At 40.3% G+C, this 13,753-nt stretch overlaps 1 protein-coding gene across 4 annotated transcripts in view; it reads left to right on the top strand.

The window, feature by feature from the left end:
- The window catches only part of SLC25A12 (solute carrier family 25 member 12), a 73,486-nt gene extending 59,961 nt beyond the window's left edge, over positions 1-13,525 (top strand). For 2 of the 4 annotated variants that reach the window (XM_073305822.1, XM_073305823.1), the window contains 4 exons: positions 3,493-3,631; positions 11,106-11,264; positions 11,466-11,556; positions 12,226-13,523. In XM_073305822.1, coding sequence (XP_073161923.1) covers positions 3,493-3,631; positions 11,106-11,264; positions 11,466-11,556; positions 12,226-12,421 — 585 coding nt within the window. In that variant the 3' untranslated portion in view covers positions 12,422-13,523. Of the gene's footprint in view, positions 1-3,492; positions 3,632-11,105; positions 11,265-11,465; positions 11,557-12,225 lie in introns of all 4 variants that reach the window. The other 2 variants (XM_073305821.1, XM_073305820.1) reach the window with 2 other exon arrangements.
- The last annotated feature ends 228 nt before the right edge of the window (positions 13,526-13,753 follow it).

The raw sequence follows: 13,753 nt of genomic DNA, 5'->3' as shown, positions 1-13,753 counted from the left end.
GGCTACACTTACATTTTATATCGCTCTAACTTGTTGGCTCAGGGGTGTGAAAAATCACCTCCCTGAGCGTAGAAGTCAGAGTGCTTTAAAGCGCTAGTGTAAACAGGCTCCAAGCGCTGGGAGCCGCGCTCCCAGTGCTCGGAGCTAATCCCTTCGTGGAGGTGGATTACCAGGAGCGCTGGGAGAGCTCTCTCCCAGCGCTCGCGCGCGACCAAACTTGCACTTCAAAGCGCTGCCACGGGAGTGCTTTGAAGTTTCCAGTGTGGCCATACTCTTAGGTCAACTTAATTTTGTAGTGTTCAGGGTAGCAGCCGTGTTAGTCTGTATCCGCAAAAAGAAAAGGAGGACTTGTGGCACCTTAGAGACTAACCAATTTATTTGAGCATTAGCTTTCGTGAGCTGTAGCTCACAAAAGCTAATGCTCAAATAAATTGGTTAGTCTCTAAGGTGCCACAAGTCCTCCTTTTCTTTTTAATTTTGTAGCGTAGACTTGCCCTTATACTCATATTAGTGAAAGAGGGAAACATAAAAATACTCTCCTGTTCTATCCTTTGGGCTTTTATATCAGGTTGCAGGGAGTCCTGTACTGCAGACCTGCTGGCTTCTGGCATGGATCATTTCATTTGGAGGCTTTTGTGAAAAGTTTCTTTAGCTTTTCTTTTGTGTTTGTTTAGGAGCCTAAATTGTCTTACATTTATTTTGAATCTCAGTTATCTCTATTGTTATCCTCACAGCGGCATCTTCTTTTTGTCTTAATAATTTGGCAGCAGTGAAACAGTAGTAGAATTTAGTAGGATTCAGATCTTTAAGAAGTTAAGTGGTGGGATTTGTCAATAATGAATTCCATTTAAAAAAAAAAGCCTGTACTGTACTGTACTTTACCAGAATGCCAGTCAACAGATTCCTTCCCTGCAGGTATACTTACTACCATCATTACAGATCAGATGTAATGGTGCAGAAGCGATTAGTTTTCTTAAACAAGGAAGAGTATTTCTTTCTGTATCCTGTGCCAGTGCAAGGAGTAATACGTAAATTCAACAGCTATAGGCAGCTGTGCACTTCCATAATATTGGTTTAGCTGATTTATTTATGGAGCTATGTAGCACTGTAAAAATGTGTAAATTTACGTCCATAGCTGCAGCTTTTATTCTGAATTCACTAGGTTAGATTCACACAGCTATAATGTTTCCCTAAATAGCATCGATGTTTTGGTACATAGGACAAAATTTTAGTGCAGTAATAATTTTTGTGTCTGGTGACTAGAAAGATGGTTTTATTACAAATTTTATCTTTCTTTAAAATTGAACAGTCATCTCAAGGAAGTTTAGGATAATTAAGTTAAAGAAAAAAAGAATACAAAGCTCAGTGGAGTAAATACCAAAAGGGGACTGGTTTTAAAACATGTAATAGTGGTGAGTGAAATTCATCCAAGCATAGAGTGTGTCTCCACAAGACCATACATACCACTTAAGCCCCACAGATCCCCTGCGGAGAGCACTATGTCTGCTCCAAATAGGTCAGCGTGGAGGGGAACTTTTAGAAATGTGTGACCTCCTAAGGCCCTGGCATCACTCTTATGTGGCCCATGGCCCAGAGCCTCTTATGTAGGGAACTCAGAGAGTCAATGGCCACAATTCTGGCACAGAGTGGACTGAAGTGGTGGGTGGAGGAGATAGTTTTGAAGCCTCCATGGCTCACCCTCAGGATGAGCTCTTTGCAGCAGGAAGTAATTCACCCAATATCAGATGAATAATTGGGGAGTCATTTTAATCAGGATTCTTGACATAACATATTTTAACAGCCCCTTCACAGATATTGTAGCATGTGTCAAGATCTAGAGGGACTCTCTTTAGTTTGCTTTTAGGCCTTGTATGCCAAGTTCATAAGAACATAAGAATGGCCTTACTGGGTCAGACCAAAGGTCCATCCAACCCAGTATCCTGTCTTCCGACAGTCGCCAATGCCAGGTGCCCCAGAGGGAGTGAACCTAACAGGTAATGATCAAGTGATCTCTCTCCTGCCATCCATCTCCACCCTCTGACAAACAGAGGCTAGGGACACCATCCCTGCCCATCCTGGCTAATAGCCATTAATGGACTTAACCTCCAGGAATTTATCCAGTTCTCTTTTAAACCCTGTTATAGTCCTAGCCTTCGCAACCTCCTCAGGCAAGGAGTTCCACAGGTTGACTGTGTGCTGAGTGAAGAAGAACTTCCTTTTATTTGTTTTAAACCTACTACCCAATAATTTCATTTGGTGCCCCCTAGTTCTTATATTATGGGAACAAGTAAATATCTTTTCCTTATTCACTTTCTCCACACCAGTCATGATTTTATATAGCTCTATCATATTCCCCCTTAGTCTCCTCTTTTCCAAGCTGAAAAGTCCTAGCCTCTTTAATCTCTCCTCATATGGGACCTGTTCCAAACCCCTAATCATTTCAGTTGCCCTTTTCTGAACCTTTTCTAATGCCCACGTTTCTTTTTTTGAGATGAGGGGACCACATCTGTACGCAGTATTCAAGATGTGGGCGTACCATGGATTTCTATAAGGGCAATAAGATATTCTCCATCTTATTCTCTATCCCTTTTTTAATGATTCCTAACATCCAGTTTGCTTTTTTGACTGCTGTTGCACACTGCGTGGACGTCTTCAGAGAACAATCCACGATGACGCCAAGATCTTTCTCCTGATTAGTTATAGCTAAATTAGCCCCCATCGTATTGTATGTATAGTTGGGGTTATTTTTTTCAATGTGCATTACTTTACATTTATCCACATTAAATTTCATTTGCCATTTTTTTGCCCAATCACTTAGTTTTGTGAGATCTTTTTGAAGTTCTTCACAGTCTGCTTTTGTTTTAACCAAGAATTACTTTTTTTTCCCAGCAAGGGAGTCATTCAAGTTCCCCATCCTTTGTCTCTGTATTACTTTCCCATGCTTTAGTGTTTCCATGTTGTGGCAACTTTCCCATAGGGAAAGAGAACAAACTGTGCTAGCCCTGCAGTGCAGTTTTTTCTGGCAGCCGGAGAGGGTCAGTGGAGATGCTCTCAGCTTCCTGTGGAGCAAGTGGCAAGCAAGGGCCCCAGTCGACTCTCTTGTGTGGCAGTACATTCCCTGTCACCAGGCCAGCAGGATCAGCTAAGAGAAGGTTTTTTGTAGGTTAAATTGTCGTGTACATTTCTGTACGAAAAATCATCTATCTAAGGTTTGATGGCAGGCCCTTAATTGTCAAGTGTCACTCTTTTGCTAAAGTTAGAAACCATCGCTGAAGCTGAGAGCTGACCATCAAATGACTAACTGTGCTTCTTTTGATGTTCAAATCTCCATACTACATTCCTTAAGACATATTACATTTACTGGTTACCTGGTAGATCCACTCAAGAGCCTTGGCTCAGTCTATACCCGGTGGCCTGGGGCTTCTTGCCAGCCTTTAAGTCTAATCCTATTTATATAACGTGTGTATATTATGTTTCCTTTTTGTGTGACAGGGTGCCAAAGCGTGTTTCCTCCGAGACATTCCCTTTTCTGCAATCTATTTTCCTGTTTATGCTCACAGTAAACTGATGCTTGCTGATGAAAATGGCCATGTGGGAGGGCTTAATCTCCTTACAGCTGGTGCCATTGCAGGTAACTTCTCAATATGTTTTCTAGAAATAACCTTTTCCCCCTTAATAGATAATATTTAATATTCGTTCATCAGTCCCATATAAATGAAAGCTAGTATGCCATTGTATCTGATTTAATCTAAATTTGATCACTTTTATCCTTGGTGGGAGGTAGTGTAATTTTGATGAGAGCTAATTACATTTGCATAATGTGGATAAACAGCTTAATGCAGCTCAGCAACTTGTAGCCAAATTTGATCTGTCTGTCTCAATGGGGTTTTAGTTGTTACCAGGCTCTCTGACTTGAAGGCTAATTTGAATCTTTGATGAACATATACTGAGAAGAATTAGAAAGAAAATGATTCATCTAGCTTAGGGCTCCTAAACAACTGGGGAAGAAACTTTCAGTTCAAAGGTAAATGCCAAAACAAGGATTTGAAGGTGCCTTTACTGTTCAATAGCAGGACAGGAGTGGAAATAACATACTCTTCATGTTTTTTTAAAGAATTTCTAATCAAGATTTCCCTTCTAATGATAGTGGGACAAACTCACCCCACTTACATGAAGTTAGTGTTTAGAAATGACTTCTGTAGGCTTTTATTTTATTTAAAGTGAATTTTGTAATGTGGTATTACACCACCGTGGGTTCGGCTCTGGTGGCTACAGTTTCAGGCTTAATGGAGTGAAAGTCACCTCTGCTACTTGCTTCAGATTTAGAGTCTCTAGGAACACACAAAGGCCTAGAGTAGAGACCTCACATACATTTATAAGTATAATGTCTAGTCTGTTTGACAAGTTTTACTAAAGTTACAATCAAAGTTATGATTACCTAAGCATATAGAAATTCTATACAGACCTATGCACACGTTACTTATATAGTTATACTCACATCCTCCTAGATAGTGTTAGGGTCTGGTGGGTCTCTCATGGATTGATAATAAGTAAAGGAATGGTTCCTGCTGGAGTTTCCCATAGGGAGCTCAATTTTCCTAATCTGGGTACCCTCTCTTTATAATGTGATTCTGACTATACGTCATTAGTGTTTATGCATATAGTGCATCCTGCGGTGAGGGTTAGAAAAATGTGACTAATGAGCATCTTGTAGCGAAAAATGACTCTTACTGTTAATTTTTTTTGCAATATCACCCATTGGTGCATCTTTTCTGGTAATGTTGTGGCATAGGGTCATTCTTTGGTCCCTTACTTTTGTCAAGCTTTTCTTAAGCCTATGGCCTAGTATGGCTAAGCTAAAATCTTACAGGCCTCAGCCTGTAAGCCTTGTCTTACAATCCTACTTACTTAGATATCGAATACATAATTACCCCTTCTAACTACTGATCAATCTTATATTTCTATAATCCTACAATTTAACTCTATTTCGCATACGATGATTATATGTAAAATAACATGTTAGTAAATCATAACATTACCCAATGAATAAACAATAAACTAAAATCATTGGCTGCACTTGGTATGAACAGAATGTGTAACTGGTTTGTTGGTAATAATGGCCTCTTATCTCAGTCAGTAGGCTAATAAAATTAGGCCCAGATGTGATGGTGGTGAATAAGCTAAAAATGCACTGCTAGACAAATTAATGGTAGACATCCTGGTGGACAAATTCTCTTTTGCACCCAGTATCTGCTCGGTGTAACACAAGTGGGGTGGAATGCAGAGGAGGTGTTTGCAGTTCCTTGATCCTGGGCCCATTTGGTGCTGGCCTATGTGTAGTTTATTAGACCATCCTTGGAGCTATCCAGGGATCACTAGAGTTCTGTGTGCTCCAGCCTGCCACCTAAACTGGAGTTGGCGTAGGACCTAGTTATGCCCGCTCTTTCCCAATTGGGTATGCCCCCATGGCTGGGGAGATGTGACAGTTTTCTCGGCCCTTTTGCTCTTGAATGGCACAAAGGGACCAGAAATGGGAAGAAAATCTGTTCCATTTTATTCATAGAACTACTGAAAAATACACTGTGGGGGCTAGTATCCTATAATAAGACTTGCCATTTGTGTTTTTTAACCACAGCTTAATTCATTAATGTTTATCAGACACTTGGATATTGATGCGATGCGCTCAGTAGAAATGGCTATAAATCTTGTTTGAGATATAAAATTTAGCTTACAAGAATCCTTCTTTCTGAGCTGCAAATTCATGTTACTGTTTAATGGGAGTGGATCAGATAAGCATAACTGAGAACATTGTGTGTACACATGTGGCTTCAAAAAAAGTTTATAGGGTTGTAATAGTGCATAGTTAGCTTTAGCAAATAGACTGGCTTTGCTGCTCCTGTTCCAAGATAAAACCTCCTGAATTGATCAGCAGGATGTTTTGGGAAGGTTTACTGTAACTTCGTTAAATTTCTGACCTGTCAACTTTATAAATCTCCCTTAAGTGCTATGTAGACAACTGTTAGGCTGTTTTTTTAATTGTATTGAAATCAACAGTAACAATTCAACCAAGACTGAAAGTGAACATTCAAGTTCCAAGTTGGAAGGGAATTCTTGGTTTTGGTTAAGTGATTGAGATGAGTCAGTATTCATTATACTAAAAATGAGAGTTGGATTTTTACATCTAAATTTTATAAATATTCTAACAGCATAGTACTTTACCTGCACAGTTCCCCTTTCATTTGAATAAGAAACCAGTGCTGGTGCTTGGGGTGAGGTACTGTTACTGTACCATCATTGATGGCTGTTACCATAGTGTGTGTGCCCAAAATGCCTTTATTGTCAACAAGAAAAGGAGGACTTGTGGCACCTTAGAGACTAACCAATTTATTAGAGCATAAGCTTTTGTGAGCTACAGCTCACTTCTTCAGATGCATATCGTGGAAACTGCAGCAGGCTTTATATATACACAGAGAATATGAAACAATACCTATTCCCACCCCACTGTCCTGCTGGTAATAGCTTATCTAAAGTGATTTCCAGCACAAATCCAGGTTTTCTCACCCTCCACCCCCCCACACAAATTCACTCTCCTGCTGGTGATAGCCCATCCAAAGTGATAACTCTTTACACAATGTGCATGACAATTAAGCTGGGCTATTTCCTGCATAAATCCAGGTTCTCACATCCCCCCCACCCCCATACACACACAAACTCACTCTCCTGCTGGTAATAGCTCATCCAAACTGACCACTCTTCAAGTTAAAATCCAAGTTAAACCAGAACATCTGGGGGGGGGGGGGGGTAGGAAAAAACAAGAGGAAACAGGCTACCTTGCATAATGACTTAGCCACTCCAAGTCTCTATTTAAGCCTAAATTAATAGTATCCAATTTGCAAATGAATTCCAATTCAGCAGTTTCTCGCTGGAGTCTGGATTTGAAGTTTTTTTGTTTTAAGATAGCGACCTTCATGTCTGTGATCGCGTGACCAGAGAGATTGAAGTGTTCTCCGACTGGTTTATGAATGTTATAATTCTTGACATCTGATTTGTGTCCATTTATTCTTTTACGTAGAGACTGTCCAGTTTGACCAATGTACATGGCAGAGGGGCATTGCTGGCACATGATGGCATATATCACATTGGTGGATGTGCAGGTGAACGAGCCTCTGATAGTGTGGCTGATGTTATTAGGCCCTGTGATGGTGTCCCCTGAATAGATATGTGGGCACAGTTGGCAACGGGCTTTGTTGCAAGGATAAGTTCCTGGGTTAGTGGTTCTGTTGTGTGGTATGTGGTTGTTGGTGAGTATTTGCTTCAGGTTGCGGGGCTGTCTGTAGGCAAGGACTGGCCTGTCTCCCAAGATTTGTGAGAGTGTTGGGTCATCCTTTAGGATAGGTTGTAGATCCTTAATAATGCGTTGGAGGGGTTTTAGTTGGGGGCTGAAGGTGACGGCTAGTGGCGTTCTGTTATTTTCTTTGTTAGGCCTGTCCTGTAGTAGGTAACTTCTGGGAACTCTTCTGGCTCTATCAATCTGTTTCTTTACTTCTGCAGGTGGGTATTGTAGTTGTAAGAAAGCTTGACAGAGATCTTGTAGGTGTTTGTCTCTGTCTGAGGGGTTGGAGCAAATGCGGTTGTATCGCAGAGCTTGGCTGTAGACGATGGATCGTGTGGTGTGGTCAGGGTGAAAGCTGGAGGCATGCAGGTAGGAATAGCGGTCAGTAGGTTTCCGGTATAGGGTGGTGTTTATGTGACCATTGTTTATTAGCACTGTAGTGTCCAGGAAGTGGATCTCTTGTGTGGACTGGACCAGGCTGAGGTTGGTGGTGGGATGGAAATTGTTGAAATCATGGTGGAATTCCTCAAGGGCTTCTTTTCCATGGGTCCAGATGATGAAGATGTCATCAATATAGCGCAAGTAGAGTAGGGGCTTTAGGGGACGAGAGCTGAGGAAGCGTTGTTCTAAATCAGCCATAAAAATGTTGGCATACTGTGGGGCCATGCGGGTACCCATAGCAGTGCCGCTGATCTGAAGGTATACATTGTCCCCAAATGTGAAGTAGTTATGGGTAAGGACAAAGTCACAAAGTTCAGCCACCAGGTTAGCCGTGACATTATCGGGGATAGTGTTCTTGACGGCTTGTAGTCCATCTTTGTGTGGAATGTTGGTGTAGAGGGCTTCTACATCCATAGTGGCCAGGATGGTGTTATCAGGAAGATCACCGATGGATTGTAGTTTCCTCAGGAAGTCAGTGGTGTCTCGAAGGTAGCTGGGAGTGCTGGTAGCGTAGGGCCTGAGGAGGGAGTCTACATAGCCAGACAATCCTGCTGTCAGGGTGCCAATGCCTGAGATGATGGGGCGCCCAGGATTTCCAGGTTTATGGATCTTGGGTAGTAGATAGAATATCCCAGGTCGGGGTTCCAGGGGTGTGTCTGTGCGGATTTGATCTTGTGCAGATTGATAGAGCCAGAAGAGTTCCCAGAAGTTACCTACTACAGGACAGGCCTAACAAAGAAAATAACAGAACGCCACTAGCCGTCACCTTCAGCCCCCAACTAAAACCCCTCCAACGCATTATTAAGGATCTACAACCTATCCTAAAGGATGACCCAACACTCTCACAAATCTTGGGAGACAGGCCAGTCCTTGCCTACAGACAGCCCCGCAACCTGAAGCAAATACTCACCAACAACCACATACCACACAACAGAACCACTAACCCAGGAACTTATCCTTGCAACAAAGCCCGTTGCCAACTGTGCCCACATATCTATTCAGGGGACACCATCACAGGGCCTAATAACATCAGCCACACTATCAGAGGCTCGTTCACCTGCACATCCACCAATGTGATATATGCCATCATGTGCCAGCAATGCCCCTCTGCCATGTACATTGGTCAAACTGGACAGTCTCTACGTAAAAGAATAAATGGACACAAATCAGATGTCAAGAATTATAACATTCATAAACCAGTCGGAGAACACTTCAATCTCTCTGGTCACGCGATCACAGACATGAAGGTCGCTATCTTAAAACAAAAAAACTTCAAATCCAGACTCCAGCGAGAAACTGCTGAATTGGAATTCATTTGCAAATTGGATACTATTAATTTAGGCTTAAATAGAGACTTGGAGTGGCTAAGTCATTATGCAAGGTAGCCTGTTTCCTCTTGTTTTTTCCTACCCCCCCCCCCCCCAGATGTTCTGGTTTAACTTGGATTTTAACTTGAAGAGTGGTCAGTTTGGATGAGCTATTACCAGCAGGAGAGTGAGTTTGTGTGTGTATGGGGGTGGGGGGGATGTGAGAACCTGGATTTATGCAGGAAATAGCCCAGCTTAATTGTCATGCACATTGTGTAAAGAGTTATCACTTTGGATGGGCTATCACCAGCAGGAGAGTGAATTTGTGTGGGGGGGTGGAGGGTGAGAAAACCTGGATTTGTGCTGGAAATCACTTTAGATAAGCTATTACCAGCAGGACAGTGGGGTGGGAATAGGTATTGTTTCATATTCTCTGTGTATATATAAAGCCTGCTGCAGTTTCCACGATATGCATCTGAAGAAGTGAGCTGTAGCTCACGAAAGCTTATGCTCTAATAAATTGGTTAGTCTCTAAGGTGCCACAAGTCCTCCTTTTCTTTTTGCGAATACAGACTAACACGGCTGTTACTCTGAAACCTTTATTGTCAACCTTTCTTTATAGTTTACTTTTTAAGTAGACTTGTGTTCTTGTGTTCTGCTAATGAACTGGCCAAAGAGCACCATAGAAATCTCACACTGTAGAATAGAAGGCCTCTGAATGATCACTTTGCATATTTACACCTTTAAACAAATGGATCTGTGAAGGATTGGAATGTTAGTACTTGAGAGGTTTCAGAGTAACAGCCATGTTAGTCTGTATTCGCAAAAAGAAAAGGAGTACTTGTGGCACCTTAGAGACTAACAAATTTATTTGAGCATGAGTTTTCGTGAGCTACAGCTCACTTCATCGGATGCATGCCGTGGAAACTGTAGCAGACTTTATATATACACAGAGAATATGAAAAAATACCTCGTCCCACCCCACTGTCCAGCTGGTAATAGCTTATCTAAAGTGATCATCAGGTGGGCCATTTCCAGCACAAATCCAGGTTTTCTCACCCTCCACCCCCCCACACAAATTCACTCTCCTGCTGGTGATAGCCCATCCAAAGTGACAACTCTTTACACAATCACCAGCAGGAGAGTGAATTTGTGTGGGGGGGTGGAGGGTGAGAAAACCTGGATTTGTGCTGGAAATGGCCCACCTGATGATCACTTTAGATAAGCTATTACCAGCTGGACAGTGGGGTGGGACGAGGTATTTTTTCATATTCTCTGTGTATATATAAAGTCTGCTACAGTTTCCACGGCATGCATCCGATGAAGTGAGCTGTAGCTCACGAAAACTCATGCTCAAATAAATTGGTTAGTCTCTAAGGTGCCACAAATACTCCTTTTCTTTTTGCGAGTACTTGAGAGGTTTTTGCAGAGCAGTTAATCAGCTATACTGTTACAAAGTACTTGGTACATACAATAGGTGAGTAGAACTATTAATATTCACAAAGCACAGTAAGGCTGACAGAGCTCCTAGAATCAGCTGAGAGCACCACTAATTTGTGTCAGGAATATTTAATCCTTTATATTGAAAAAGAGAGAGAGTGAGTTTTAACTATTTATACTTGGAAATATTTGGGTCTCTCTTTAAAAAAGGTAAAATAAAAGATATTTGAAATGACTGATAATAGAACTCAAAGGGGAGCTCTTGAGAGAATTGTTCTGTTAATATCGTTGCATAATTTTTGCAGTTCTCTTGGCTGTATTTTCATAGTGTTTTCCTTTAGCATCTGTATTAAAATTAACTTCGTGATTTTGAAGAGACATTTAGAAGGATTGTGCTATGCTAGCTGCAGTAAAAGTCAATTTTGAATACTTTATGTTAGTACCAGGGTGTGTGGGTTTACATTTTTAATAAGCTTTGATTTCATAAAAAGATTGACATTTGCAGGTATTTTCTTTGACATTAGAAATATTTCTATCTTTTACAAGATACTTTGTGTGAATTAAATGCTGTTTTCTTCTAAAAGGTGTGCCTGCTGCTTCCTTGGTAACCCCTGCTGATGTCATCAAGACAAGACTGCAAGTGGCAGCTCGCGCTGGTCAGACAACATACAGTGGAGTTATTGACTGTTTTAGAAAGATACTTAGAGAAGAAGGCCCTTCGGCTTTTTGGAAGGGAGCTATGGGTAGGGAATTTTCTTTATATTTTAAGTCAGACCACAATCCTGCAAATTTTTTCAATGTTGTTTTACTCAGGATTGCTCCCAGCAGTAAAGTTTGCAGGATTGGGCCTTAGTATTGTAGTTCACAGGTTCATTTGAAATTCTCAGACCATCTTTCTTGATCTAACGTTGCTGTATTACAGTATTATTTGTAATATTCAACAGCTCGAGTGTTCAGATCTTCACCTCAGTTTGGTGTTACGTTAGTGACCTATGAACTTCTGCAGCGATGGTTCTATGTTGATTTTGGAGGAATGTAAGTGCAAACATTTGCTCACTAACATGCAAATCGGGTCTGCTAAGTTTGAATTCATACAGAGCCTTCAGAGAACTAAATGGAAAGAATATGTTGAAACAGATGTAGTTAAACTTAATGATATTGATTAGCTGTAAATCAAAGTGCCAGAATTTTGTTTTAAGTGTGCCCTGCACAAAAAATCCCCCGAACAGTGATATTACTATTAACATCTTTGGGTATTAAAACTGAAAGAGCTTAAACAAATCAAATTGCCTTGATTTGTATACTATTTCACTGTCTAAGCAACAGGAAGTATGTCAGTTTCACTTTTTTTAATACACTGCACAAAACTTCTGTATTTGGGTTTCCTACACTGCAAGATGATAATTAAATCCCCCTCAAACTGTTTTAATTAAAATCATTTAAAATATTTTTTTCATGAAAATATTTCTATTTTAAAATATCCAGAAACTAAATTTTAGCCTGAACTACTAGATAGTGGCCTTTAAAGCAAGCTTCCTTTATTTTAAAAACTAATCAGAATAATTAATTTCTAACTATGTTGATTTATATGTTGTAGACAGATGATCATTTTTAGTATTGGCTTACTATAGATTCTGCTCTGTTATTCTGATGCAGGAGAAACATTTTAAATAAATAATCTTTTCTTTTTTTCTCCTCAAACAGCAAACCCTCTGGATCAGAACCAACCCCCAAATCTCGAATCTCAGACCTGCCTCCTGTTAATCCTGACCACATAGGTGGATACAGACTTGCTACAGCTACATTTGCTGGCATAGAAAACAAGTTTGGGCTTTATCTTCCAAAATTTCGATCTCTTGATGTTGCTTCAGTTCTACCAAAAGTAGCAGCTGAATCCTGAGATGACCTTTCAGCCTAGTATAACGACACAATGAAAAAAAAATTCAAGAGAACAGTACTATATCTATCCAGTCAGCTGCATGTTGCTCTTGCTGAACTGAGAATTTAAGTCAAATCACTCCTTTCTAAATGATATACAATATGCATTTATTTGTTTATAAATTAATCATTTGCACACAGGAAACGGATTGAAGCTTTAGTTCTGCATAGATTTTTTCCCCCCCCCCTAACCAGTGGCATGAATCAGTAACCTTTACTTGGCTTTGCACAGCTTGCACTTAATGTTACTGTACATATTGTACATCTTTGTACAGAGACATCATGGCATCCATACACGATTACATTTATATAATGGGTATGCAGTTCTAAGCAGTTTGAAATGTACAGAATGTTTTGAAGGTGTTTTTATTAAGAATCATGGAACAATAAAATATATTTAAAGTCATTTCATTTTCTTATATTTGTGTAATATATAAAAATAAACCATCAGATATTTGGTGTAGTTAGTCATAGATTTTTAAGGCCAGAAAGGTCCCATTATAGTGTAGTATGACTTGTCTTAGAGAATAAATCAAGGTATTAGTTAATAAAGGCAAAAGCATAAACATGCAATGCTGGTAGGAAGTTACAGCACAGGAACTGTGGGTGTGTATGTGGGGAGGAGTGCCTGAAAACTGTAGGAATTACCCAGAAACTCATGGTAATGTTGATTAGTAACGTTTTGCTAATTCTGAATACCAGCATATCATGTTTAAATGTGGTGAGATTGTATTTACCAGTTATAAGTGGATTTTATTAAGAGCATTCTGAATAAATTTATCCTGTAAATGTACATATCTGAGTAGCAAGTAAAATAAGTCCAGGGTTTAGTTTTAGCATATTCGGATGAAATAATTGCCAGGATATGCACTGCTAGTTTGCCAGCAAGTCCCAAAAGTGTCATATTTGTAATTAAGTAATAAAAGGCCTTGGCCTAACTCATCTTTGATGTAACTATTGTGTTCAGTGGAATCTCCTAGAGATAAATTTGGCTCCCCATGTAGTCTAGGAAATCTATCACCCGGTGGTTGGATTGGTGAATATTCATAACTCCTGAATTCTGATGTAATCTGTTTTTGTTTAAAAGACACAGCTTTCATTTTATTATGATTGTGCCTTCACTAGAAGTACAAAGTTTGGATTAATGTGCAGCGTGGGGAAATCTGCCAGGGGGTTAACATCTGATCTGTAGCACTGTGTGAATGTGTGCAAACATCTCTGAGTACAGCCTTGCAGACTTACAAAGCTGCTCTATGTTCTGCACAGGAGGTTTCTGTAGCTTTAGAAGAATGAC

The sequence above is a fragment of the Lepidochelys kempii genome, chromosome 11 (assembly GCF_965140265.1).
Source record: "Lepidochelys kempii isolate rLepKem1 chromosome 11, rLepKem1.hap2, whole genome shotgun sequence".
NCBI classification, from domain to species: domain Eukaryota; kingdom Metazoa; phylum Chordata; order Testudines; family Cheloniidae; genus Lepidochelys; species Lepidochelys kempii.
Note: the sequence above shows the minus strand (reverse complement) of the source record. Positions and strands in the feature narration are given on the sequence as shown.